Genomic DNA, 27,907 nt, shown 5'->3' with positions numbered 1-27,907 from the left:
GGAGCAGCCCCTGGGCCGCCTCTGTGTGGGCTCCGACTCCTGGGGGCCCTATGAATGAGAGTCACCCTGTCCCTCCTCAGCAACCCGCTCAGCTCCTGGGGGCGCATCCCAATGGCTTCTCCCACCTGGTCTTCCTCTTGCCCGCGGAGGGCACCTTTGCCCCATGTAAATAGGCGGTGGAGAGGCGTCAGTGCTGCGGAGTCTAGAACTTGGAGGCAAGTGGACTTCCTGACGCCACCTGTCATGGTGGGTGTTTAGAGTTAGAGGCCACGCTGGTGTGTTTTATAGAGGGCTCCAGGAAGTCTTTAGGCAGGCATTGCGCCAAAGACCTTAGAGACAATCTGGTCTCTAAACAGAAGGGCTGTTATTATCCCCATGTTACAGATGAGTAAACTGAGGCCTGAAGAGGCTAAGAAGCTTGCTTGCCCGAGTGACACGTCTGTACCCGACTCCTGTGTGGCTATTCCTGAACCACGGACCCCTGGTCCCTTGCTCTGTGGGAGGCCTAGGTAGCACCAAAGAGGGAAAACAGGTAGGACTGTTCAACTTTGAACTTGAAAGCTGGAGACTAGGCTTCCAGTCCAGCTGTCCCTCCTTCCCTTGTCCGTAGCTAAACAGGATGGCCACTTGGCCTTCGGGTGGCGGATGGCCAGTGCACTCACTTCCACGACACTTTATAAAGTCTCTAGTCTTTTCTTCACGTTTGTGGGCGTCAGTTCTTCCGTTAGGATCCACGTCTTGGAAGCACTCTCTTCTAGTCCCACTTCCCCAATGCTGTTATCAGCATATACTGTGGGCTTGTTTTCCATCGCTTGGTTTCTGAAACGATGTCTCCAGTTTTGTCAGAACCATAAATGTGCAGCGAATCGTGGATGAAACTATTACCAGGTTACTCCAATTTGTGCTCGGTCCTGAAAAGTCCAAGTTTGGTCATTTGCTAAGGTCTTGTGAGAAAACCACAGACATTTCCATTCCATTTTAGATGTCCACTTCATACCGCATTTATCAGAGCCGAGAGATTAATCTCATGGTACAAAACGGTTGCTTCATCAAAGAGATTAAAACGTCCTTTGGTCAGATTACACCACTAAGCTAGAGTCAGACACATTTGAGTTCCTCTGAAGCCCCTCGGGGAAAATAGACTTTATTTTTTCAAAAGTGAAGATTTAAAAACGATTAATGAAAGTAATGTGCATACTTCCCATTTGGAAATTAAATTGGGGCTAACATACATGTATAGGGTGTCCCCCCAAAATGTATATACACTAACAGCCGATAGCTCAATTTTGAAAGTGAAATGCATTTTAATAAACACTGCCTTTATAATTATCTAAAGTGTGTGTATGCACTTTGGGGGGACATCTTATGCATTCATTACGCTGGTGATTACAGTACAGCGGGTTCTAGAACCAAGAGTGTAATGAAGGGAATGGCATGTCCCCGGCTCTGGTGCCGCCCACATTTGTCACTTAACCTGGCATTCGTGTTTCCGCAGACCTTGGGCTGAATACTTAATTTTTAAAGTCTGTTTTCCTTAAATTAAGTACAACTATTTTTTTAAAAAGCAGCGTAGTGCCCAGCTGGTGTGGCTCAGGGGTTGAGCATCAACCTATGATCCAGGAGGTCACGGTTCGATTCCCGGTCAGGGCACGTGCCCGGGTTGTGGGCTCGATCCCCCAGTAGGAGGTGTGCAGGAGGCAGCTGGCCCATGATTCTCTCTCATCATTGATGTTTCTCTCTCTCTCTCTCCCTCTCCCTTCCTCTCTCTAAAGTCAATAAAAACGTTTTTAAAGTTTTTTTAAAAAATAAATGAATGCGGTGTGGCATTTGGAGGTGTTGCTGGTCCTGAGGACTGTGAGAGCTTCCGTTGCTCAAAAGTTGTCATCTCAGATCAGCCATGAGCAAACTACGGCCCGCGGGCCGGATCCGGCTGTTCTATCCGGTTCTCTTGCTCTCCCCTCCGCTCCTTTACTTTGAATTTATATTAGTTCACACAAACACTCCATCCATGCTTTTGTTCCGGCCCTCCGGTCCAGTTTAAGAACCCATTGTGGCCCTCCAGTCAAAAAGTTTGCCCACCCCTGTCTCAGACCCTACACATGCCCCGAGCGGCCAGAATGGCTCTGAGCTAGAACCTTCTACCTGTGTTCCCAGCTTGTGGGCTCTCCTTTCCTTGACAAGGTGAAGAGCGCCTCCATTTGTTCCCTTCGAAGGTTGCAGCGTCTGCAGGTGTGCGGGGCAGCACACCTGGGGCAGCGGCAGCGCCGGCGGCGGGACCCTGACCACCCCCTTTCCATGAGGTCCAGGCCTAGGTCAGCTTCCCTTCTCACTCCAGCTGTGGTTCCTGTGATGGGCCTGCCCCGGGGGCATGAGAGGCCAGGGGGACTTTAGTGGGGGGCTTATTCCTGTGTGGGTAGTGATTCTCCCTGGCCACGGGGTGGCCCTAGCTCAGCTCTGGCAGATGACGCTGCTGCTGCTTTCATGGGGAGCAGCAGGAGGGCTGGGGTGGCGGGGGACGGGGGGCTGCCAGCCAGCAGTAAGCACAGCCCTTCTGAGCACACCGAACCCCATAAGGACCCTAACTTGGACGGCCTCTCCGTGGAAGGGCCCACGGCTGCTCCGTGTTTTCAGGCAGAATTGGAGACAGCGGCTGCTTGAATTGGCTTGTGAGTTTAGGAAAAACTGATAATGACCCTTGGAGGGTGGATGGCTGGGCCCAGCCCTTCTGTTCCAACATGACTGCAGGGGTCTGGCGGGCAGCAGCGGGCTGCCGAACGAACACGCCCCAGTTCCCGCTTCTACACGGATTCCCTGGAGACTGTCTGCAGCATGGATCACTGGGAACGGGCATTCCAGGGGCAGAAAAGCCAACGTATCAGCTCCTATTTCCAAGGTGTTTGTCAAGTTCCCTTGGTGGCCTGATTGACGAAAGGGGCTTTTCAGATACAGCGGAAGCCGTGGCGTGGAGAATTCCCCGTGGCCCACAGAATTAGGGCACAGACGGTTTCTTACTTGCCCGTGGGACAAAAGGTGCTTGCTGTCCTTGTCTCTGTCTCTAGACTAGACTCAGTGTGGACAAGGCGAAGGGAAATGTGCCTGCTGTTCATGGATTCCATCCACCTCCAGCACCAGCCCCAATGCTCCAAAGTTCAGGGTTCTCCAAACAGCCCCCGGAGGGAGGGCGGTCCCCCAGTGCCCCTGCGTTTGCCCCTGCGCTTGCGCCAGCCCAGCCCCACCCCTGGCTTGCTGGGGAGAGGCAGAGGGGTGGAGGGTGGGAAGGGGGCTTGGGAGACTTCATTAATTAGTGAGTGTTGTCCCTAACTTACTTTGAGCTTCTGGGGGAGAAGTTGCTATGTAAACATGGCCAGGTTTTCCCAGCGGCTGTGCCTTGTAGAGTGTCCCGCTTTGTTGCACTGGGGAGGTGGCCCCGGGACCAGGCGGGCTTCCTCTGAGCTGTTGCCCCGCTCCCTTCCCAGGGCTCGGTGGCCCGGATTTATTTGGTCAGTGCCTGGAAGTTCGACCTGCTGAAGGGCGCCTGAGAGGATCACGCGAGTGGCCGTTCCCTCATTTCTCGGTGAAGAGAAGCGCAGGCGGGCCAGCGGGCTCCAGGCTCGGGCCGGGACAGCTCAGCCACAGCGGCCTGGTGGCCGCCTGGCTCCAGTCGGGCCCTTCCTGGTTGTGGGTTTGTTCGCAGTAATGTTTACAAAAGTGCCAGCCGGGTTAGGGTGGCTTCTGCCTGCGGTTTTGGTAACTCACTGGTAGGAACGTGATTTCAAATCTTGCGGGGCTCCTTTTTGATGCTTCAGGCGTCCTCAAACTACGGCCCGCGGGCCACAGGCGGCCCGCCGAGGACATGTATCCGGCCCGCCGGGGGCCGCTACCTGTCCTGCTTAGCAGCCGACGCGTCCTAGGCCCACAGTGCGCATAGGAATTTGTTCATAGTTTTTTTTTTAAACTATAGTCTGGTCCTCCAACGGTCTGAGGGACAGGGAACTGGCCCCCTGTTTAAAAAGTTTGAGGCCCCCTGCGAGTTTAACCTTTAGTTGTGAAAATTTAAAAATATACACGAAAGTGGAAGGAAACATTAATTTTGTGTGCCTGTCACTCAGCCTTGATAATTATCAGTGTATTTCGAATCTGTGTCACCCATGCCGTCTTTTTTATGAACGAGTCTTCTAAAATTTAGTTGGTTCAACGCCAAGCAAGAATTTGGCGTGGCTCCCCCACCCCAACTTGCATTCGTGCGCCTAAGTTCAAATGGACTGGACAGATTTCCATCTGACCAGCAGCGGAAATGGTGGTGCGGATTGGTCCCGAGATTTTGACCAAGATACATTTTTAAAAGCGAAGTGGTCGCATGAGAAGAGTAAACTACAGCCTGGAAGACTGCAGTCCTAGGCAGGGGTCCTCACACTTTTTAAACAGGGGCCAGTTCACTGTCCCTCAGACCGCTGGAGGGCCGGACTATAGTTTTAAAAAAAAACTATGAACAAATTCCTATGCGCACTGCGGGCCTGGGACGAGTCGGCTGCTAAGCAGGACAGGCAGCGGCACCCGGCGGGCCGGATCAATGTCCTCGGCGGGCCGCCTGTGGCCCACGGGCCGTAGTTTGAGGACGCCTGGTCCTAGGGGAGGACCCCCTGGGCTCGAGGCGCCATGTGCATCTAGGCCGCAGAAGAGCGCCCTGCCCTGCACCTCTCTCCGGCGTGAGGAGTGGGCTGGGGGCCGTGTCCACCGTGTTTGTGCGCCCCTGTCTGGACCACACTGCAGGCTCGCAGGGCCCTGGAGCCTCCTCACACAGGGTGCCCCCTGCTTCAGGCTTTCAGGTCTCGTCCCAGGGCCCCTGCAGACTGCGCAGTGGGGCCGTCCACTCCGGGCCCTGGGGAGGGGGTGTGGCGAGGGGCCCGGGTCTGGGAGGACCCGGGGTGTCCTCTGGAGTGTGCACAAGGCCCCTAGCAGGGTGGTATGAAGCCGGACAGTGGATGCTGAGGGCGCTGGGACGCTCCCCCACCGGCCACACTCTGGACCCGGCACTCCCCTTCTTCATGGGGTATCTTCTCAAACTAAGAGGAGATAGAACATATTTTGTTTAATAGTTTGTTAGCTTGATTTCAAACTTAAAAATAGTTTGACCTGTGGGGTACAGGGCTCCATTGTGAAGGCTGTCAAGCAGGTACGTGTTGGACTGTAGTCATCTGCAGGCCTCCTCGACCTGGGGAGAGGGTCTGGGTGCCTGTGCTGGGCGCCCTGTTTGCCTGTCCCGGGGGCTGGGGTGGGGGCTCTGCCAAGTGGGTGGACTTACCGCTCGGAGATGGGCCCTGGGCCCCCGTGTGGCCTGTGCTGGGCCGGGCACCAGTGGAAAGGTGGTGCCTTTGGCCAGGTCCGGGGTGGGGGGGGGGGGCAGGCAGTGCTACTGGCGTGGGAAGCTGGCAGGTTGCCATTTGTTTGTAGACAGCTTCCTGGTTCAGAAATGACTGGGGTGGGAGGAGCCACTCTGAGCACAGTCGCAGGGCGGGGTGACGGCAGGGTGGCGGGGTGCGGGGGGGGAGGGCAGCTCCTCCCGTGGCTCAGTCCGTGGCAGCCGCAGCTCCAAAATACAAATTAGAGACTTAAATTTAAGGCAGTTTCCTGAGAGGATTCCGTAATATCACGGGAGCTGGTACCGGGTTCTAGTCTGGCCTCTGTGCCACTTCTGGCCGCCTCCTTCCCCGAGGCTGGGCCTGCCTGAGCCGCCCTCCCGCGGCTCCTGAACCGGGGCCGCCTGAGGCCAAGCCCATGCTGGCTCCGACTCTTCCTGTGTGTTGGCAGTGAGGCCCTGCACTGCCTGGGGTCAGGGCCTCCTGCTGCCGGACAAACCGGGCGATAAGAATGAAAAGGGGCTTTCCCGTCTTTCACTGGTAAAGCAGCGCTGTCTCCATGTGGGACTGGGGAGAAAGGTGGGGAGGGTGGGGTGTTCCCATAGGACTGATGGTCCAGCCGCCTGCCAAGGTCCAGAGTTAAGGTGAGCATCTCTGTGGGACGCTGCCTTTCTTTCTTTTTTTAAAAAATATTTTTATTGATTCAGAGAGGAAGGGAGGAGAGAGAGACAGAAACATCAATGATGAGATAGAATCCGTGATTGGCTGCCTCCTGCACGCCCCACACGGGGGATCGAGCCTGCAACCCAGGCCTGTGCCCTGACCGGGAATAGAACCGTGACCTCCCGGGTCATAGGTCGACGCTCAGCCACTGAGCCCCGCCGGCTGGGCAGCCGCTGCCTTTCTGTTGTCACTTGCGTGGACTTATTCCTGATCGGTGCTGGTGATCTCTACGAAGAAGAAGCAGACGGCGTCCTTCCCCAGGCCTGACCACACGGCGTGATACCACCACGCCCTCTTCGCCTGTTTGTCCCCCGCCTCTCCGCATCGGAGAGGGACCTGAATCCCGGCTCTGGCTCCTCCGGCTTGTCTGTGCTGGGGAAATTGACCTAACTCCTCCAGACCTCAGAATCCTCACGTGACAACAAATGAATGAAACCCGTATTGTCTATCTACTCTGGAGATTCCTTGTGTCTTAGAAAAAAAAAAAAAAAAGCTTAAACGCTAAGCATAAGCAAATAAGAAACACCATACTCCACACACCTCGTTCAAATGATAAGGATTAAGAAGTACAAATGGGCAGTTACAAAATAGTACAGGGGCCTCAAGTCCAGCGTAGGGGATGCAGCGAGTGAAATGGTAATAACTGTGTGTGGGGTCCAGCTGTGGGCAAACTACGGCCCGCGGGCCGGATCCGGCTGTTCTATCTGGTTCTCTTGCTCTCCCCTCCGCTCCTTTACTTTGAATTTATATTAGTTCACACAAACACTCCATCCATGCTTTTGTTCCGGCCCTCCGCTCCAGTTTAAGAACCCATTGTGGCCCTCGAGTCAAAAAGTTTGCCCACCCCTGGGTCAGACGGTACTAGATCTATCAGGCGATCAGTTCATAAATTACATAACCCTCTAATCACTGTGTTGTACACCTGACACTAATATAATGCACATCAACTCTAATTGAAAAATAAAAAACTGTTAAAATAAAAAGTCTCACAGACGCACACACACGCGCACACCTACCCAGAAATTTGAATCTTGGGAGAAATGATCTGGCAACGTAAAATCCAAGATGGCTCAGCTCTAAGTCTGACCTTACCTTAGGAAACGGATGCCATGCATTTTTAATTGGACACTTATGAATTAATTAAAATGCATGAGAATCTTTGTCCTTCATTCTGCTCCTTACCTATAACCAGCAACAAGAAAAGTTAAAAAGCCAAAAGAATTTAAGTTTGAATTAGGGACACGAAGTGTGAATTTATTAAGATAGCATACACCACGCCAGTTCGGTAGCTGCTTTAGCTGGTTCTTATTCCTGTGCGTCGCTATCCTTCCACTGCCTTTCATCCTGCTGCGTGACTTCTGTTTAATAATTCGGCGTGGCGTGGAGGGTTTGCGAGTCTGGGCATGTGCGGTCTTTTCTCATCTGTTTAACTGACTGGCTGCATGGACTGAGCTTCCTTCCGCAGGCACCTCGCCCGTGGCTGATAAACATTCCACGTTAGAAAGCTGTTCCCGCAGAACAGTGTCCCGGCCGTTTCAACAGTGGGTTCCTTGTTATTTACTAGTAAACGGTGCGGAGAAAGGAAGGAATATTGGAAGCCGCCTGGCCATAACGTGCTGCCTGCCCAGGCCTGAGCCAGGCCCTCAGTACAAGATCATCTGCGTCGTATCTGCTTGTCTTGTCACCGAGACCACCGGGCGGGTGTGGCCCCTGGACCAGGATCGGGGGTGGGGGTGGGGGAGCGGCCAGAAGGGGGGTCACACACATCTTCATGGGTAGCATGGGAGGGCAGCGATGGAGCTGCAAGAATGGAATTCCACGCTGAAGTTTTGTCTCGTAAGTGGACAAATAGAATCTGGTTCTCACTTCCAATGGCTATGGCCTCTTTCTCCAGCCAGACTACAAAACTGTTTTGGGGTGAGGACTGAGAGATTTTATCTGGTCGTACAAATTGATTTTGATCAGAACTCTATCGTCTGTCTATTTAAGATTTGCTGTTTTTTGACAGGGGAAGAGGTATCATTTTCATTAGGATGTTAAACATACGGACAGTGCCGAAGACCCCAGGGAGCCTGTGATGGGGACAGAGGGGAAGGCCTAGGCCTCGGTGCCAGTTCGGGGGGCGGGGTCCTCCAGCTGTGGGGTGTGTGTGTGTGTGTGTGTGTGTGTGTGTGCGCATGCATGCACGAATTCCCCTTCCACACCCTCACCCCCCCTCCCCGCTCCGAGACACTTTTCCTAATTCCCCCCGTGGGCTGGAGGCTGCCCCAGAGAAGGACTGGTAAAGGCTTTTGTCTGACTTGCATGGAAGTAATAAAATGTAACTCAACCACAGAGCTGTGCTTGCACCCCTCCAGCACAGGTGCCAAAGACATAGGACCGCATACAAGAGGTGGGAAATTCCAGGGAAATTCCGTTGCCTGCAGAGGCTCCCCGCCGTGGGGTGTGGGGGGTCTGACTTCCGCAGCACCCCCCTCTAGGTTCAGTTTGCTGTTGGGAAAATGAGGTTACTGAGAGCTTGTTAGGATTTTGTCTTAGGAGAGAACACTCCCAGAAGGAAAAGTTGAGGAGCGACCTGTGCAGTGGGGGGCTGTAGAGGACGGTGTGTGCCCTCGGTGTGCTCACCCCCTTCCTCCTGGGCCTCCGGGGGTCCCCCCTGTGGCTCTCTCTCCCCTCCTGAACGCTCTCAGGTCTTTGGGTGCATATGATAAGGTGTATCCATAGACAGTTCGGGAGATACCCTGAAGTAGCCCTGCGTGCAGTGACGTCACGCCTGGCATTTGTCTGTCAGTACTCCAGGAGACACACACACACACACACACACACACACACACACACACACGCACAGCAGCCGGGGAGAAGAGGTGGAGCGAGGCTGGGAAGTGTTGACAGCTGGGGGAGCGGGCTGATAGGCACTCGTCCATTAGACTCGGAAGCAGTAAGCTGGTCCAGCACCAGCGGTAGCTTTCCCAGACGTCGTCATTCGCCCATGAGAGTGTGTGATGGGAAACAGATTCCACTCCCAGGGACAGCAGTTTCTGGGAATAAACATAATAAAAAAAAACTAAGGCCTCATAGAAGGAAGATAAAAACTTTAGTGAAGCGCCACATTTTTGGGATGGGAACATCAATCTTGTCAACGTGTTAGTTCTCCAATTAATCTAAAAATGCAAGTAAAATCCAATGAAATTCCCATTAAAGCTTCATGGGCCAATTTTAACGTATGTCTGGGACTCTCCCCGTCACCCCCACCCCCCACTATCATGCATTCTTATCGCAATCCCCCCATTTTGGTTAATGGCAGCCCCCATGGGCGGGGCAGGTGCTCAGGACAAGGACCTGTGAGCCATCCTGGACCCCTGTCTCCGCAGCCCCATCTAGCCCACCTGCATGGCCGGATCGCTCTCCTCCAAATACATCGGAATCCGCCACGTGCCCTGCGCTGATCTCACCACTGCCCTCTCTTGCTTGGACTGCTGGTCGCCACCTGGCAGGTGTTCATTGCCACTCCTGGAGCGTCCCCCGGAGGCCCGCACAGTGGCCTCGTCACACACAGTGGCCTCGTCACACACAGTGGCCTCATCACACACGGTGGCCTGATCCAGCCTGCACAGCCTGCATCCGCTGCCGCTCTTTCCCCAGCCTCGCCTCCCACTGCCTGGGCTCACTCCCCTTCACTGGGTGGGTGCTGCCTCAGCACCTCCCCTCCTGCTGTGTCCTCCGCCCCACACTCTTCCCCCACCCTGCCTGGCCGCCACCTCCTCATTCAGGCCTAACTCAGCGACTTCCCCAGCCACCCCGCAGGACCAGCCCATGGCCTCCACGCCCCAGCCCTATCTGTGCCAGCATCGGTGTTCTTGTCGCTTGTCCCCGGAACGACCTTCTTCGTTTGCTTGCCTCGTCTGTGGCTGTGAGAATGCAGGCTCCTTGCAGCGGGGTGCTGTGTGTTCTGTGTGTCCCCAGAGCGTGCTCAAGTCCTAACCCCTGGTAATGGAATGTGACTTATTTAGAAACGGGGTCTTTGCAGACCTAACCAGGATGTAAAGGAGGGTCAGGTCACACTGCAGCAGGTGGACCCTTCATCCACGGGGCACAGGCTGGAGGAGGAGCAGAGGGCCCGGTGCCGCCAGCGCCGTTTCCAGATCCCCGAGCTGGTTACGTGGGTGCGCTCGTTGTGGGAAGATCCACGGAGCCGCACACGTAGGATTTGCTCCTTTCTTTCTATCTGTGCTGTACTACAGTTACAAAAACATTTCTTAAACCATCCGGCGTTCTTCTTGTGTGACTTCTGAGCTTTGTGCTTTCTTAGAAAGACTTTCCATACCATCACACTGGGAAAGCTTCTCCGATGTTTTCTTCTAGTGCTTTGAAAACCTGGGTTTCTTTACACTGAACTCTTAAATACCTCTGGGGTGTAGTCTAAGGCAGGACATAACTAGGGCTCTTTCCCCTCCCCAAGGGGAATCTGACATTTGTTTGACTCTAGGTGACACTGCTTAGGGCAGAAATGACCTTCCCTGGCGAATCGCTCCTGGGAGGAGGAGCCATAAAGGAAGGATAAACGTTGACAGGACACCAGCTCCGTGCCTCCTGAGTGGGACAGCTGGCACTGGGCCGCCTCTGGTGAGCCCCGGAATCTCTCTTTGGGGTTTTGTGAGGGATATGGGGATCCTGTGGGCACGAGGCTTTAAGCTGGGGAGAAGCTAGTTACCAGTATGGTAATTCTCAAAAGGAAAAGCGCACCTGGCCACCCTGCCGGCTCTGCCTCGCTCGCCCCTAATCGGGTGGACGGAGGAATGCCGACTCTCTGTCCCGCTCCGTGTTTCTTGCCGTCTCCTGCGATGCAGGCGGTGAGGCCCCGGTGACAAACAGTGCACTCTCTTAGTCACCTTCCCTCACACCTGTCCTGTCCCCTCAGGCGGACCCCTGTCCCAGGAGACGCCCCCAGACAAGCCCTGATTTGCCTGCCCTCCACGGGACGCACCTGCTCAGTGCTGGGAACATGAGGGCAGGGCTCGGGCGTGAGGCCTGAACAACAGCTGTGGCAGGACCGGAGTGGCGAGGACCAAGGCATCCTTCGCTGCTCCCTCCTGTCCTTCTCAGTCCCTCAGAACCCTGCCCAGATGGTTCTGCAGCCCACCAAGGACTGGTGTGGGCTCCAGACCTTCCCACCATTCACTCCCTCCATCCTCCCTGGCCCCGTATCTGGATCCATGGTGGCGCTCCCTCTCTGCACAGTCTCTCAACCCCAGCCCTCACCTCCTTTCCTTTCCTCCTTCCTGATGGGATGGGGTCGTCCACGCTGCTGTCTCCCTTCCCCTCCTCCTGTTCTCCCCTGAGGCAGGGCCAGCCAGGCTGTGGTCCTTGCCACGCCCCGGAAGCCCTTTATCAGCATCCCCAGAGACCTCCGGCCTGCAGATCCCAGCAGCATCACCCAGGTGATCCCCCTCCTTCCCGAGGCGACGCTTCTCCTGGTCCTGTCCCCGATTCCCGGGTCCTAGAGCTACACCCGGCACACAGTGGGGTGAAGGAGTTGAGGTGTGAAAGGGGTGACCTTCCCCTACCCGCCGGCTCTCTCCCTGCATCTCATGTAGCGTAAGAGGAGTATATAGCTCACACTACACGGCTTCTGAAGGTGCGTGCGTGTGCGTGTGTGTGTGCAGAGCACACGCATGGAAATGGGGCGTCTGTGGGAGGCAGGACGCACTGAGGTGAGGTTGTAGCAGAGCTGGGCGGGAGGAGGGATAACCTAGGTCAGGAGGAAGAGCAGGGAAGTACCAGAACTGGTTTGGCTGGTCCCTGGGTGAAGAAACTGGAAAGGAGGCTGGGAGCGGAGCCTCCAGGCGGGGCCTGGACCTAATTTGTTAGTCACAGGAAGCGAACGGGAGGGCTGGTTGTAGGAGGAAGGGCCACACCCGGTCTTGGTCCAGGAGGAGCCTGGGGTTGGGGGAGGGACTGAGGCCCAGGAGTGAGATCTGGGCCAGGCCATGAGCCATTGCCCCAGAAGGACCGACCTCTCTCTCCCTCTCTGAAATCAGTAAAAAAAATCAGTAAAATCAATAAATAAAACAGAGCACGTGCACATTTGTAGACACGGGAATCTCTGTGCTTCCTTCTTATTCCCTGTTGGGTGGGAGGCCCACGGCGTGTCCTAAGGTGTAAGGACTGCTGATCAGGGTGTGAGTCCTGTCCCTGGTCTGCCGGAAGCATATTCATCTCGGGTCAGAGCAAATGAACCCCTGGATTCCCGCCTTTTAAAGAAAACTCAGCTGTAAAGTCTCCGTGTCCAGCTCTGCACTCCAGCCCCCGGGTCCGAGGAGCTGGCCATTTCCTCCGGCCGAGTAACCTCAGCCCCTGCCGACCTCGACCTCGCGCAGGGTGGGGTGAGGGCCTGCCCCTGCCCCTGCCCCTGCCCCTGCCCCTGCCCTGCAGATGTTTTTCCAGCTGTGGCCACAGCAGAGGATGGATTTGCCTCTATTTTCTCTGGCTCTGAGCACAGCTTGGCGGGCGGCAGTACATTTGCTCAGGTCACGCTGTTTTGAGGACCACTCCCCCTGGCTCTTCTGTGGGGGCTGGACATTTGGGGGGGCGTGGGGAGGGCAGGAAAGTTCCTAGCGCTGGCGTGCCTGCCTGGTGGCTTTGGCTCTCCAGCTTGGGTTTCAGACCCATGTTTTGATTTGCACTGCGCTTAGCAACGCTGCGCAGCCTCTGGGCCGGGAGAGCCATTGTCCTTCGGAAGCGCTGCTGCAGCTCCACGCTGATAACCCGGGAGGAGCAGCCTGAGCCGAGCTCAGCGTGAGCAGCGAAGGAGGCAGCGACCTTGATCTGGATGATTCCAGCCTCCTGAGGCCCTGAAACACGAGAGGATGGTTTAATATTCTGCACAGGAATGCAGCCACAGATGGCACCTCCGTCTTGGGCTGTCCGCATTGTTAACTGACCTACTTGTTTTTCTGACCTGTGGGCTGGGCTCCGCTGGAATTTCCTTATGGCCTGTTATTGTGGAAAATATTATGAAAGGGAAAAAAGGAAAATATTATGAAAGAGAAGCGTGTGTGGTTGGATTGAGTATTTATCGGGACCGGTGCTGCTGGCCAGGAGCGTGGCCGGCCTGCCCGGGGGAAGAAGCAGACTCTGGCTGCCGGGGGCACCTGCGGCTCCCTGAGACCAGCCGCAGCCTCGATGTCTGACCACAGAGCTTGGTCCTGGGAAGCCGACCGGGGCCACGTGTGCTCTGCCCGGGGCCAGCCACTGGTTCCCTTCAGGCCTCAAGTGGGGCTGCCTCTCACCCCTCCACTTGGCCCCCCGCACCCGGGGGTGGGATGCGTGTCCCCGAGTCTCCTCTTCCCCCTCCAGACACTCTCCCTCCCTCCCTCGTGAAAGCACTCAACTTGGAGCCTCATGCACAGTATCCACCAGGAGGTCTGTCCAGGCTCCTCTAAGCATCCAAACTGCCAGCACCCCTCTGGGATCCTGACGGGAACCCAGCTCGCTGGCAGGTGTCTGTGACTTTCTCCTCCAGAGGCGCCCCGTAAGTCCTGTGAGGCCCCAGCGCGCTCACTCACCTGGCGTGGAGGCCAGGCCGTGCTGCTGGGGAGTCACTCCCCCGGGATCTGTGTCGGGGCCCAGCTCCAGATTCTCAAAGGCCAGCCCCCAGGGGCCCCAGCGCTATGGTAGTTCACTTGTGGTTTCTCTCGGTCCAGATCCTCCACCAGTCACTTTTTTTTTTTTAATTCATTTCAGAGAGGAAGGGGAGAGAGATAGAAACATCAATGATGAGAGAGAGTCATTGAGCGGCTGCCTCCTGCACGCCCCACACTGGGGATCGAGCCCCCAACCCGGGCATGTGCCCTGACAGGGAATTAAACCGTGGCCTCCTGGTTCATAGGTTGATGCTCAACCACAGAGCCACGCCGGCTGGGCCAGTCAGGTCTATTTTTATCATAAGCCATGTTGTCTAATAACAGACAACTTTTATCAGGTTACCATGGAAACGGGGCTAGAAAGTGAGCCGAAGGTCAAATGCTCCGGCAGCTGTGTTAACCCTTTGCCCACACATATCCGGAACCACGTCACCCGCCGCCTCCTGGAACGTGCCGGGTCCTCCTCTACCGTCTCCCCGAGGCTGAGTCCTGCCCTCGAGCTTGGTCCCTTCCGTTGCCGTGATGATCCTTCTGAAGACCTTGGCCTCCAGTTCCCTGACCTCCCCTCCTCCAACGAGTGTGTCCTCCACTCTGGCTCAGCCACTCCCTCCGCGGCCATCCCTGTCCCTCCACCATCAGTGTCAAACACCCAGCTCTGTCTTCTCAGCTCATCCCTCCGTAATTCCCCAATTCCAACCGTCTTTGACCCTCCTGGGACTGCGACCCTTGAACCTGTCCCTCTCCTGCCCCGCCCCCCCCTGCACCCTCCGCCCCCTTCACCTGCTCACTCACCCACCCTGCCTTGCACTCTCCCCCTCCCTCTTCTCCTCCTCTCCCCTCCTCCCCCTCCTCCCCTGGGCTCCTAGCTGGTGGAGTAGCTTCTGGTTGCACGGAGGAAGTGGAAGCCAGCAGGACGCCCACCCACATCTGTCTCTTCTCTCCTGTTAGCCATGGACGGACTGTCTGAGTTTCAGGCGAGGCCCGCCCGGCCCAGGATCCATTGCCTCTCCGGCCCGGGATCCAATGACCTCTCCGGCCCGGGATCCAATGACCTCTCTGGCCCGGGATCCAATGACCTCTCTGGCCCGGGATCCATTGACCTCTCCGGCCCAGGATCCATTGCCTCTCCGGCCCGGGATCCATTGACTCTCCAGGGCATGGCTCCAGCGTAAGCTCCCGCCCTCCTGCTGCATCAGTTCTTACCTCTCTCAGATCATTTCTAATGTGTGCAAGCTGGGTGCTAACCCCGTCTTAGAGAAACCTTCCAACCTCACTGTCCTCTCCACAGCCTCCCCTCTCTCCTCTACACACACGCACACACATGCACGCACATGCGCACACGCAGCGGTCCTCAGAGAACTGTCTCACCCCGGCCGGTGTGGCTCAGTGGGTTGGAGCATCACCCCGTGCACCAGAGGCTGCAGTTCAATTCCCGTTCGGGGTGCTTACCAGACGCAGCCCATCGATCTCTCTCTCATCGATGTTTCTCTCCCTCTCCCTTCCTCTCTCTCTAAATTGAATTATATGTATCTCCTTAGGTGAGGATTTTTTTAAACAAAGAATTGTCTCTGCCCACTGTCTCCATTTCTCTGCTCTTTTTTTAAAAAAATATGTTTTATTCATTTTTTACAGAGAGGAAGGGAGAGGGATAGAGAGTTAGAAACATCGATGAGAGAGAAACATCCATCAGCTGCCTCCTGCACACCCTCCACTGAGGATGTGCCCGCAACCAAGGTACATGTCCTTGACCGGAATCGAACCGGGGACCCCTGAGTCCACAGGCCGACGCTCTATCCACTGAGCCAAACCGGCCAGGGCTCTCTGCTCTTTATTACGGTTTTGCCCGTCAGCTGCTCTGAAACTGCTCCTCGGTGCCTCACCAAGACAGCGCTCCTGTCACAGGACGTGAGCAGCTCTGACCCCCTGACCCCTCCTGCCCCTGCCTCGGCCCTCCTGGGCTTCTGGGACACCGCGCACTCCGGTGCTCCTCGCATCTTTTACCGTGTCTCTCCCGTCTCCCTGACCTTTAAACACACCGTCCCCCAGCCTCACCCCCCACCCCCCGCCGTGACCTCCCAGCCTCCCAGCATTAAATGCCTTCTGTTTGCTGGGGAACCCGGGGTGTGAGGTCAGCCGACTTCCTGCTGAGCTCCAGGTGGGCTCTGGCCTTGCCTTCTCTCCAGCCTGAGCTCCTGCTGCTCCACAGACCTGTCCCGCCAGCCTCCCCGACAGGTGGCATCCATTCACCCTGTCCTGCCAGCCTCCCCCACAGGTGGCATCCATTCGCCCTGTCCCGCCAGCCTCCCCCACAGGTGGCAGCCATTCATCCTGTCCCGCCAGCCTCCCTCACAGGTGGCATCCACTACCCTGTCCCGCCAGCCTCCCCGACAGGTGGCATCCATTCATCCTGTCCCGCCAGCCTCCCCCACAGGTGGCATCCATTCATCCTGTCCCGCCAGCCTCCCCGACAGGTGGCATCCATTCACCCTGTCCCGCCAGCCTCCCCGACAGGTGGCATCCATTCACCCTGTCCTGCCAGCCTCCCCAACAGGTGGCAGCCATTCACCCTGTCCCGCCAGCCTCCCTCGCAGGTGGCATCCATTCACCCTGTCCCGACAGCCTCCCTCGCAGGTGGCATCCACTACCCTGTCCCGCCAGCCTCCCCGACAGGTGGCATCCATTCATCCTGTCCCGCCAGCCTCCCTCGCAGGTGGCATCCATTCACCCTGTCCTGCCAGCCTCCCCCACAGGTGGCATCCATTCACCCTGTCCCGCCAGCCTCCCTCACAGGTGGCATCCATTCATCCTGTCCCGCCAGCCTCCCCCACAGGTGGCATCCATTCACCCTGTCCCGCCAGCCTCCCCCACAGGTGGCAGCCATTCATCCTGTCCCGCCAGCCTCCCTCACAGGTGGCATCCATTCATCCTGTCCCTCCAGCCTCCCTCACAGGTGGCATCCATTCACCCTGTCCCGCCAGCCTCCCTCGCAGGTGGTATCCATTCACCCTGTCCTGCCAGCCTCCCCCACAGGTGGCATCCATTCACCCTGTCCCTCCAGCCTCCCTCACAGGTGGCATCCATTCACCCTGTCCCTCCAGCCTCTCTCACAGGTGGCATCCATTCATCCTGTCCCTCCAGCCTCCCTCACAGGTGGCATCCATTCACCCTGTCCCACCAGCCTCCCTCACAGGTGGCATCCATTACCCTGTCCCTCCAGCCTCCCTCACAGGTGGCAGCTGCTACCCTGTCCCGCCAGCCTCCCTCACAGGTGGCATCCATTACCCTGTCCCTCCAGCCTCCCTCACAGGTGGCAGCCACTACCCTGTCCCTCCAGCCTCCCTCACAGGTGGCATCCATTCACCCTGTCCCACCAGCCTCCCTCACAGGTGGCATCCATTCACCCTGTCCTGCCAGCCTCCCTCACAGGTGGCATCCATTACCCTGTCCCGCCAGCCTCCCTCACAGGTGGCAGCCGCTACCCTGTCTGCGGTCAGGAGATAAATTGGTGGCGTCCTTAAACACTGTCCTCTCGCCTCCGCATCCAGTTTGTCCTCAGATCTTGTCCTCACTTTTCAAAACATGGAGATAGTTAATGATGTTAAGAAATGTGTTAAGTTCTTTTAGATGCGATAATGCTATTGTGGTTATGTTTAAAAAAAACCACACCTTATCTTTTGGAGATTCTTACTGAAATATTTAGAGATGAAATGATATGAAGTCTGGGGTTTACTCAGAATCACCTAAGGCAGGGATTCTCACTGAGAGGACTCATTCAAACACAGGCTTCTGAGTCTCCAGCCCAGAGTTTCTGATTCAGCCAAGCTGGGTGGGTGTGGGGGGAGGAGACGGGGGCGGGGGGGGGCTGGTAACTGGTATTTCTAATGCTGGGTGCTGCTTACTGTCTGAGGGCCACATCTGAGGCCCTGATCTCAGGGGTGAGACTGGGGTGGGGTGGGGTGGGGGCAATGAATGAAATAACGAATGAATGAAACTAGCTGGTATTGGAGCTGATGGGTACATGGTATGTGGGCGCACACGGTTTGGAGCTGATGGGTACATGGTATGTGGGTGCACACGGTTTATTGCACTTACTCTGCTTTTCTTAGGAAATTTCCATAATAAAAACGTGTGCGTGTGTCTCCAGAATTGACTGTTTCTCAGCAGTGCCGCTGCTACCACCATGGTCCCACTAGCATCTCTTGCCTGAGCCATTGCTGGGCCTCCTAACTGGTCTCCTTGCTTTCTCCCTGTCCCCCTCTGGGTTCTGTTCCCAACACAGCAGCCTGTAGGGGCTCCCTCTCAGCGTGAAACCCAAGCCTTTTTATGACCCCGAGGCTCTTTATAATGTGTCCCCCACTCCGACTCCTGCCAGACACACTTATCTCCTCTCTGGCCCCTGAACTGCCAGGAATGCATCTGCCTCAGGACCTTTGCACATGCTGCTTTGGGCCTACAATACTCCCTGCTTGTTGCTCAGCCTTCTCTCTCATTTCCTTCAGGACGGCATTCAAAAGTCGCCATTGCGACGAGGCCTTCTCAAACCACGCGATGTAAAATCCCTCTCTCTCTCTCTCTCTCTCTCTCTCTCTCTCTCTCTCTCTCTCTCACACACACACACACACACACACGCACACACGCGCGCACACACACACACACACACCACTTCATACCCCGCTTCCTTGCTCACTGTTTCTCCTTAGCTCATGCCACTGTCTATCCTGTGCTTACTGACCATGGCTGTCCGCCCTGGCAGGAAGCTTGCAGGGTGCCTGGCACCCACTAGGCCTCCGTGGATGTGCCTCGGCGGTGCCCCTGCTCTAGGGTCCCACCCACCGGGTTGGCCTCCACTGTCACTCATCATCCATGACACACGTCCCTCCTTTGCCAGCGCCCAGTGCCTGCCTGGGCGGGCTCTGATGTACAGGGATGGTGGCCTATTGGGCTCACTGCCAGATCCCTGTGCCAGGGCAGTGCCAGCGCAGTAGAGGATGAATGGTAGCATCCCAGGAGCATGAGATGGATGAGGAAGAGGATGGGAGAGTAGACGAGAAGACTTCCCTTAGCAGGCTGGATGTTCGTGGCCAATGGTGGGGAAGCAAAAACGTTCTCCCCGGGAAAAACCCACAGGAAATGCAGGAAAGCGTGGAAGACGGGAACGCGCTATTTTGGAGGCATTAGCAGGACAGAAGTTGCAAACGGGCAGGCAAGTACCGTCTGCCCACACGGTGCTTAAAATAAATGGGGCTGGTTGTCAGCAGCAAAAAATCAGCCCTGTCCTACTTCTCTGGAAAAACTAGAGACCTGCGGGCACTGGGCTGGCATGGCTGTTGGGGGGCCACTGGCAGCACTGACCTCTGCCCCTCAGAGCAGGCGGGCATGTCCTCTGGTCCCCAGGGCCCCTTCCAGCAGCTTCGTCCATCCGGGACCTGCCCGCTGCTGTTGGGTCGAGAGCTCTCCTTTGAGGAGCAGGATGGATTCCTCCTGTCTCCAAACCTAGTGAGGACACGTTGCTGTTTGGGGCGAGCAGGGGGTCGTGATTTCGGAGCAGGCTGCCTGGGAGGCCAGGCCTGGGGAGTATGGGGCTGCGTCGGGGTGGGTCAGAAGGAGCCGCGGAGAGGAAAGAGAAGCAGCTTATCGGGGAGACTGTGTGCAGGGGGTGTGGGCCTTAAAGGGCTGGCTCACCGAGGGAAGTGATCACCGAGTGTTAACGGCTTCAGCTGTGTCCCCAGCATCATATGTTGAAGCCCCAGCCCTCACACCTCAGAACGTGGGTCAGCGGAGATGTCGTTCGTTGAGATGAGGTCATGCTGGGGTCGGGTGAGCCCCCAGTCCAGTAAGACGGGTGTCCTCATAAGACGAGGAGAGAGACAGAGAGACCCACGGGGAGAAGGCGGCCATGTGACGATGGAGGGAGTGATGCAGCTCAAGCAGGGGTGACGGCCACCCCGCAGCTGGGAGGCGACAGGGAGGGGTCCTCCTGGGGCCCACAGAGGAGGCTGGCCCGCCACCCTCGCTGTCAGCCGTGCCCTCCGGAACGGTGCCCTGCTGGTGGGTCGTGAGCCGGGGTTTGTTTCCAGCCAGTCCGATCGCGGTGGAAAAACGCGTCTTCTCACAAGATGACCGCGACCACCGGGCACGGCGTGCCGAGAGTTGTCCCCGGGCCAGGCAGGCAGGAGGATGCTCAGGTCAGGGAGTCGGTCGTTGACAGGACTCGATGGGGCCAGGTGGCCCCTGGGGCAGGGCTTGAAGACGATGAGCTCTTTTTATTCCTGTTTGTTTCCTTCGCCCACAGCCGGGTGATGGGACGTGTGCTCTGGGGTTTGTGACCCGTGGGCCGAGCGGTGCCCCCGTGTCCACAGCCTCTCCCGTGGTCCGTGCTGCGTCCAGAGTTGGATTTGACACTTGCTTTGCCCAGCGGTTTCCTCCTCTTCTGCCTGGTGCCCAAAGCGCCCCCTGTCTACGGTTCGCAAGCTGAGGACCGGGCCTGCGAAGGCGGGGGGCCTGCTGGGGGCCTTGGGAGAGCTCCGGGCGCTGGGGTATACACACTGTCTCAGGGTTATTGCTTGCATTTGTCCACTTGTCTCCTGCAAGTGGTGACTGTGGTGTCCTCGAAAGGGTGGGCAACTGCCCCTGAGGGTCCTTCCTTCTGGCAGCTTTGCTTTCCACCTGCTCTGGGCACAGCTGCTGAATGTGGGCGGGGGGGTGTTCTGCTCATGCAGCTCACCTTGGGGTTCACGCTACTGGGCCTGGGGTGTCTGGGTGCCCAGCCTTCTGTGCAGCCCCCCTGTGGGTTAACAGTTCCTGGGGGGTGGGGGTGGGCACTGCAGAGCGAAGCCCCCAGTGGACACACTTAGGAAGGCAGGTCCTCCGGCAGATGACGATGACTCACTCTGTGTCTGAGCACGTGGGCCCTGGTGCCGTGACAGGGTCAGGCCCAGGCACCTGCTCCCCGCTCGAACCCAGCGCCTCCGGCCCACGGGGGATGCCCCTCACCCACTCCAGTCCCCCGGAAGCTGTGGGCGCCTGCAGAGAGCAAGCTTTTCGCGGGGAGGTCTGAATCTCTGCTGCCTGGTGATTCGCTGATGGTGAAACCTCAAACCTCCACACGCATTGCTGGGGGGGGGCCGTGCTATTGTCTCTGCGTTCTCTTTTTCAAGTGGGCGGGGAGCAGCGGCAGGCGGCGGGGAGCGAACCCCAGCCGGAGCCCCGCTGACGGTGTCTGTGATGTGCTTGTCCCCCAGCGCCCGCGGAGAAGGAGGTCATCAGAGGCCAGTACGGGAAGCTCACCGACGCCTACGGCTGCTTGGGAGAGCTCAGGTTGAAATCCGGTGAGTATCCCTCCCACGAGCAGCAGCTGCAGCGCCGGCCCGCTGGGCAGGGCCTCCTGTTAGTTTGGAAAGGCTGCCAGATTCAGGCGTTGCATTTTAACTGTGTGATCTTTTGAATGTTTGTTTTGCTGAGCCTGCTCCTCCATGCTGGGAAGGTCAAGGTGAGTGCAGCCAGTTCTCACCTGTCTGTGTTGCTTCTGGCCTTGGGTGCAAAGAAAGGTCCCCTTGGTTGTTTGCCCATCGCCCATCAGGGCCTGAGCGTGAGTGTGTGTGTGTGTGTGTGTGTGTGTGTGGCGGGGGGGGGTTGTTTGTCACAAGGGACCTGTACTCTGCATTCTAGAAGGGTGGATGCCACAGGTCCCATGCCCCCTGGACAGGCTGGTCTGGGCATTGGTGGCGAGGAAAGCCAAGCCTCCAGGGCTGAGGGTCAGGCACTGGCAGGGGCGGGGGGGGGGGGGGAGCTACAGGGAAGGAAAGTGCATCACAAATTGGGCCCCTGGTCTGGCTTGAAAAGGCAGAGAACTTAGAGGAACAAGTGGGTGTCTTTGCTTAGTATGACCTCGAGGGGCCAAGCGGTCAGCCAGGCGGCCCGTGGGGGTTGTGCCCCCCGCCCTGGGCCACCGGGTCACCTCTGCACTCCTGGACCTCCTGGGAACCCTGGACCTACCGTGTCCTTCCCTGTCTCAGCCGGCTAATTTGTGTTGGCCCACCCGGTGTCATCAGTGAGTGATGGGGCCGAGGCCAGAGCTGGGTCAGAATGGGAAGGGCTGTGAGTTGACCCAGTTCAGGCGCGATGGCTCTCCCCAGCCCAGCACGCGCATCTCCCAGCCCCTCGGCCGCGGGCGTGTGGACGGAGGACGGAAAGCCCCCAGAACGGCAGGGGTGTGTGCCTTACTTTCCTGGTCTTCTAGGGGCTGGTCTTGCCTGAACTACGATGATGACATTGTCAGTTTCTAAACAGGGCCGAGGAGAAGCACTAGGCTACCCGCCCACACGACGAAGTGCTTTGATTGAAAGTCCGCTCCGTGCCAAGGACTCGATATACATTACGTCACTTAATCCTGCAGAGAAGCAGTGCGTTTTACAGTGAAGGAAACGCCCCAAGAAGCTCTGCTGGGACTCACACCCGACCTGGCTGCCTCCAGAACTTGCTTTTCCCATGAAAATGTGCTGCCTGCCCCACCCGCAGCCTCAGTCATGATGCGGGCGGAGGCAGGTGGCCAGCACTGCTGAGTGCTGTAACTGACGAACGCAGCTCTCCCGGCAGCCTGAGGGGGGCGCTGTTGCCGTCCCGCTTCTCAGACAGAGACAAGCTGAGGTGTGGGGAGGGGGTGGCAGAGGGGGGCTTACCTGCTGGGCGTCATCTAGTCTGTGACACTGGTTTCTCCAGGCACTCAGGGGTGTTCCGTGGTTGACATCTTACAGTGATAATTGGAAAGGTTTCTCTTGTGCTTAATGAAGTGATCCTTAATGAGTGATCTGAAGGGGCCTGGACTCAGTGCAGGGCCGTAACTGCCCGAGGTCAGGCAGTTCTTAAGCTGCAACTCGGGTTGGGTTGTGTGCCTTCTGGCCCCAGAGGCCACTCTCCACCACCGGGCAGGGAGTGAGCTTCCGAGGGCAGAGAGCAGCACCCCCGCCCCCCCCCCCCCCCCCCCATCCCAGGGGAAAGCAGTGCTCTGAGGTCTGCTGCAGGCAAAGGGCCGGCACCAGGAGAACATTGTCAGGTGAGCTAGGGTGTCTGCAGAGCGCCCGGCCAGGGGCCAGGGTGGGTTTGGCAGCAACCCCAAACTAGATCTGTTTTCTCTGTTTGTTGCTCCTCACCTGTTGAGGGTGTTGGGAAGCATGGCCACCAGGACGACCCTCCCCCGTGGGGTAGACGCCCCCCCCCCTTGATTTTTTAGGCTGAGGGTCTCTGCAGAGAGGGAGGCGTCCCCTCAGTCTCTCAGCGTGGACAGTTGGTCAATGTTCATTTTACTGACGTGGAAATAGCCTTTATGTTAGAAATGATGAAACATGCATCAAAGCTTTATCTCCGGTTCCTGGGTGTCACAGAGAGCGGAGTCCCCCTTCCTCCCTGAAAAGCCAGCAGGAAGAGGTGGAGCCCCGCCCCCCGCCCCCTGTTTGCAGGGCGTCGGGCTCCCCAGTGACTGCACGCGGGAGCCCAGGAGGTGAGAGTAGCAGTGAAGGCCCTTTCCCAAGGAGACCGGGACTTAACCCGCTTTTAGCCTGAGCGCTCGAGGCCTCCACGTGTCATGGCCTCCGCGGTTGAATGAACTGAGGTCTCTAATGGACGAGGCTCCTGGACTGTGCCGGGCACAGCCGCTGAAGCGATGGACGGCCCTACACTTCCCGGACAGCCCCGGGGTCCCGTCCCAGCGGCACAGCATGGCCTGTGCTCCTGCCACCTCCCTAGGGCTGGTTTCCCGTCTGTGAACCAGGGTGCCTCCTCCCTACCTGACCCTGCACCTAGATTTCCGTGAGAAGGAGCATGGGTGCCGAGTGGGCGGGGTGGCAGAGGGGTCCCCGGGAGAGCTGGCGTGGGGGACAGGGCACAGGCTGGTGGACAGGCACGGCTCGCTGAGCGCTGGCTCCTGTGGGCGCTCACTTCCGAGGGAAGAATGGAGAGGGCGTGGGACCGTCTCCTGTGTTCGGGGCACGCAGTGCTCTCTGGCAAGTCTGAAATGGAGTGGCCTTCCTGGTCTCGGAGTCCTCGACTTTGACACCGATACCCCGTGGTGAGCGGGTAAATATTGGACACCCAGCTCTGGGGATGTCCGTGGTGTGACTACCCCCCACCAGCTGATGGCCGGCTGCCAGGCGGAGGGGGGCCGCGTGCACAGAGGCTGTCCCGAGCTGGGTGAGCGGCGGCGTGGTCTGCACCGCTCTCAGGTTCTAGAAAGGGAAGGTGCGGGAGCACTGAGCCGCTGCCATGTGGCTACAAGGGCAACAGAATTCTGAGCTCGTGTGTGGGGGAGGGGAGGGCCCCGGGGGTCCCCTGGCCCAAGCTGCTTCCTTCCCCTGGGGCAGCCCAGAGTTCCTAAGGCCTTCCCTTCCCATGAAGTTTGAGAGAGCCCTGGACGAGCAGGATGAGATTGGGCAGCCCGCAGGGCTGAGATCGGTAGGAACCCCGCTGGGAGAGATCTCGGAGCTGAGTGCACAGAGCAATGCCAGCACAGGAGGCGGGCCTGGGAGAACACGCCCGTCTGGTCCCGGAATGAACGGCCTTGTGTCTGCCATGACTCACGGGGAGCCCAGTGCCAGCCCACCCTGCCAGGTGACAGATGGCCACAGCTCGATGGACGTGGGCCCCGTCACTGCAGGCTCGGGGCGCGGGGCAGCTCTGGCTTGGAGGTGGGCTCCGAGGAAAGAGTTCCCAAGTCGATACTGAGGTCTCAGAGTTGTTTTTATTGTTATAAAATGTGCAGGAGATAAGATTGTTAAGGGAACAGTTCAGTGGCATTAAGAACATTCACCGTGTTGGGCCACGATCCATCTTCAGAACGTTTTCATCTTCCCAAACTGCAACTCGGCCATTAACCCCTCGATTTTGAGATGCACCGTCCGTTGTCCTCCCTGCCTGTCCAGGCTGCAGGCGGAGTTGTCTGCACTGAGCGCCTCTCGTCCTCCGCAGGGGAGTACCTGTGTGTGCATGCCTGTGTGTGCACATGTGTGGGCATGCGGCTGTGTCTGCACGTGTGTACATGTGTGTGAGCATGAGGCTGTGGGTATCTGCACATGTATGCACATGTGCGTGTGTTTGCCTGTGTGCATGTTTGTGCATGTATGTGAGAGAGTGTATGCGCGTGTGTATCTGGTGGGCCTTTGGCCTGTCACCCGTTGCTTGCCCTCCCCGCCACCTCACCTGACTCTGGCCAGCAGCCTCTGACCTGGCCTGGTGCTGCTTGGGCCAGAGCCCTGCGGCCAGGAAGTGTGAGCCGGAGGGACGTGGAGGCCACTGGAGCCTCCCCTCTGAAGCCCGGAGAGGCTGGGAGGCTTGCCACAGGGGGCGTGCGGAGCTCCGAGCCCGTCTTCTGAGGCCAGGTCCGGCCAGGGCTTATCTGTCCCTTTATGACCCTGGACTCCGCCTGCACTAAGGGCCTCTGAGCCCTCCCCAGGCTGAGAGAAAGCTGACCTGCCTCACCCACAGCACAGCCTAGTCTCTAGGCCCTAGATCCTGTGCTCCAGGTGAGCATCGGCGGGATCCCCACACGCCTGGGAGGCCAGCCTCCGCCCCCCCCACCCCCGCCTCGCTTTGATCCCCTACAGAAACCTTCCCGGTGGGGACACCACCCTGGCAGGGGTCAGGGGGACCGTCTGCACCAGGCTCAAACCAGGACCCTGCCCCTCAAACCCTCCCTGTGCCTACCTCCCTTTCTGTAAAATGGGGCAGAAGCGCCCCCTCCCCGGGGCTGCTGGAGGAAGTGCGTGGACCGGTGCCACGGCAGCACGCCCTGAGAACCAGCCGGCATCGGAGCGCCTGCTCCAGGGCTCCCACCGCGACTGCCGGCACCCGCACCCTCTCCTGAGCCGCGTGTCCCAGGACTCGGCCGGATGCTCAGTGGCGGCGCACTGTCCTTTGTCCTCCTCTGCCTGAGGAGCCTTTTCACGCCTGCCTGCAGCACGCCCGTCCCAAGCAGCCCGGCCACACCTGCCCAGGAAGTGCTCGCTGTCCTCACGGCAGCCTGGGCTCTAGCAGGGACCCGGCCCCCCACGTGAGGCGGCGAGGACTGGGACGGAGAGATGCAGACTTCCCAGGCCTCACCGGGCCCACGCCCCACAACCTAACCGCGGGCTCGCAGCCTTGGGTCAGGGCTGGCCCCGGGGTCAGTGGTCTGGGAACCTTCCACGGGGCAGGAGCCTTGAGCTGCTCTCTGGTTGGGAGAACTCATCGACCACTTGCCTGTGCCGTGCTGGGACACAGCACCGAGCACAGCGCTGCCCGAAGGGGCCCGGGGCCCCGGGGGCACCGGTGGGGAGGAGGGGCCACTCTGCCTGGGGCAAGGCTAGCAGGGAAGCTGTTGGCACAGAGAAGGGGCAACTGACCGTGACTTGGGAAGGCTCCTTGAGGAGGTGCTGCTGAGATGACCCCAAAGGGTGGAGAGGCAGGTGGCCTTGCCGGGTAAAGGGGGGGGGCGGGGCAGGTAGGGCGGCCCTGCTGAGCACGTGGGCAGGCTTGTGCTGTCCTAGAGGGTGGAGGCGGGAAGGTGAGAGGGGAGGTGGGGGTCGTGGGAGGTCTTCTTGGGCAGACAGTTGGGGGGAGGCATCGGGGCAGAGCAGCGTCTTGGGCAAAGGCCCAGCGGTAGGAGGGCACACAGCACTTTTGGGGAGCTGCAGAGCACGGCCAGCCGGGATAGCTGCTGGGCCCTGGGTGTCCCCACAGGGGGGACGAGAGTGGGAGGAGTTCCCAGGTCAGTGGGGAAGTGGGAGCCGTGGAAGGAGTCAGGTGGAGGAGGGAGGTCTGCCAGCAGGTGGGGTGGGGAGGCCACTCCAGTGACAGAGCTGGAGGACCGGTGTGGCTGGAGGCCCTGAGCAGGCGTGGCTGAGGATTCACGGGAGCGTGGCTTTGAGAGGCTTGGAGGGGGGGGTACAGGTAGGGGGAGAGGGGGCGGGGCTGGGAAGGCTCCAGGCCAGCACCCCTCAGCTCTGCTGGGCAGCGGAATCGCCTGGGGCTCGTTGGAGCACGTTCTGGCCAGGCCCACGGGTCTGCGTGGGCCGAGAATTTGCAAATATTTCTAACAGGTTCCCTCCCAGGTGGCCCCGCTGCTGGTCAGGGGCCACGCTCAGCAGCAGGCCCTGGACTGCAGGCCCACGTGGCAGGGCGATTCCCAGACGCTGAGCTGAGGAATTGGAGGCGCCGGGGGGTGTGGGGAGTCACGAGCTGCGGTGAAAGCTGGGCCGCCTGGGCCCCCGGGACTGGGAGCTGCCACGGCGGTCCTAAGCTCTCCTGTCCGGTTTCCCCTCCAGGTGACACGTCCCTGAGCTTCCTGGTTTTGGTGACGGGCTGCACGTCTGTGGGCAGAATTCCGGAGGCTGAAATCTACAAGATCACCGCCACCGACTTTTACCCTCTGCAGGAAGAGGCCAGGGAGGAGGAGCGGCTCCCGGCGCTCAGGAAGATCCTCAGCTCGGGCGTCTTCTACTTCTCGTGGCCCGTCGACGGGTCGCGCTTCGACCTCACCGTCCGGGCGCAGAAGCAGGGCGATGACAGCGACGAGTGGGGGAACTCCTTCTTTTGGTGAGGCCCGGGCCCCCAATCTCCTGCCCAGGTCACAGGGCGGCGGGCCCAGGTGGGCACCTGCATCCTTGACCTCCGCTTGGCATCGTCCCAGGGTCCCGGGTGACCCCTGAGAGTGGAATCCGTGCCCACCCAGAGGGGCCCGAGCCTGCATTCTAGAAGGTGGTGATGGTGGCACCGACGCTGCTGGTTCAGGGACCAGCTCTGAGTAACAGGTCCCGGTGGGAAGGGGGTGTCTCTGTGACTCACGGGGCCACTTTGCAGGGACCAGCTGGTGCGTGTGGCCCTGAGGCGGCTGAGCTCACAGACCGAGGGTCTGTGTGCCAAGGGCACTGAGTCATTTCAACCTGGGGCCGTCGGGGGAGCAGAGGCGAGAAGTCCCTGAGGCTGTGACCCTCCTTGGGAACATTGTGGGGCCAGAGGACGGCAGGGGACTCTGGATGCCCCCTCCCCCCCCTCCCACCCCCCGTGTAGCTTCCCTCCTCAGGCCCCTCCTGCCCGCGTTGTGACCAGAGGTTCGAGCACACAAATAGGAAGATAGCAGAGAGTCACCACGCGGAGGCTCAGTGGGGTTGGGAAGGGGAGACCCCATGACACCAGACTTTACCTTGAGTGAGAGAA

General features: G+C 58.5%; 1 protein-coding gene across 6 annotated transcripts in view; it reads left to right on the top strand.

The window, feature by feature from the left end:
• SYNJ2 (synaptojanin 2) overlaps positions 1–27,907 on the top strand; it is a gene marked incomplete at its 5' end in the record, with an annotated part of 81,233 nt that overhangs the window by 601 nt on the left and 52,725 nt on the right. For 4 of the 6 annotated variants that reach the window (XR_013960470.1, XM_080665897.1, XM_080665896.1 and 1 more), the window contains 2 exons: positions 20,965–21,051; positions 27,016–27,286. Coding sequence is in view for 3 of the 6 variants with exons in the window: in XM_080665897.1 (XP_080522023.1) it covers positions 20,965–21,051; positions 27,016–27,286 (358 nt within the window). Of the gene's footprint in view, positions 1–20,586; positions 20,880–20,964; positions 21,052–27,015; positions 27,287–27,907 lie in introns of those variants that run through there. The other 2 variants (XM_080665899.1, XM_080665900.1) reach the window with 2 other exon arrangements.

Source organism: Plecotus auritus, assembly GCF_963455305.1.
Source record: "Plecotus auritus genome assembly, chromosome: 4".
In the NCBI taxonomy this organism is placed as follows: Eukaryota; Metazoa; Chordata; class Mammalia; order Chiroptera; family Vespertilionidae; genus Plecotus; species Plecotus auritus.
Note: the sequence above shows the minus strand (reverse complement) of the source record. Positions and strands in the feature narration are given on the sequence as shown.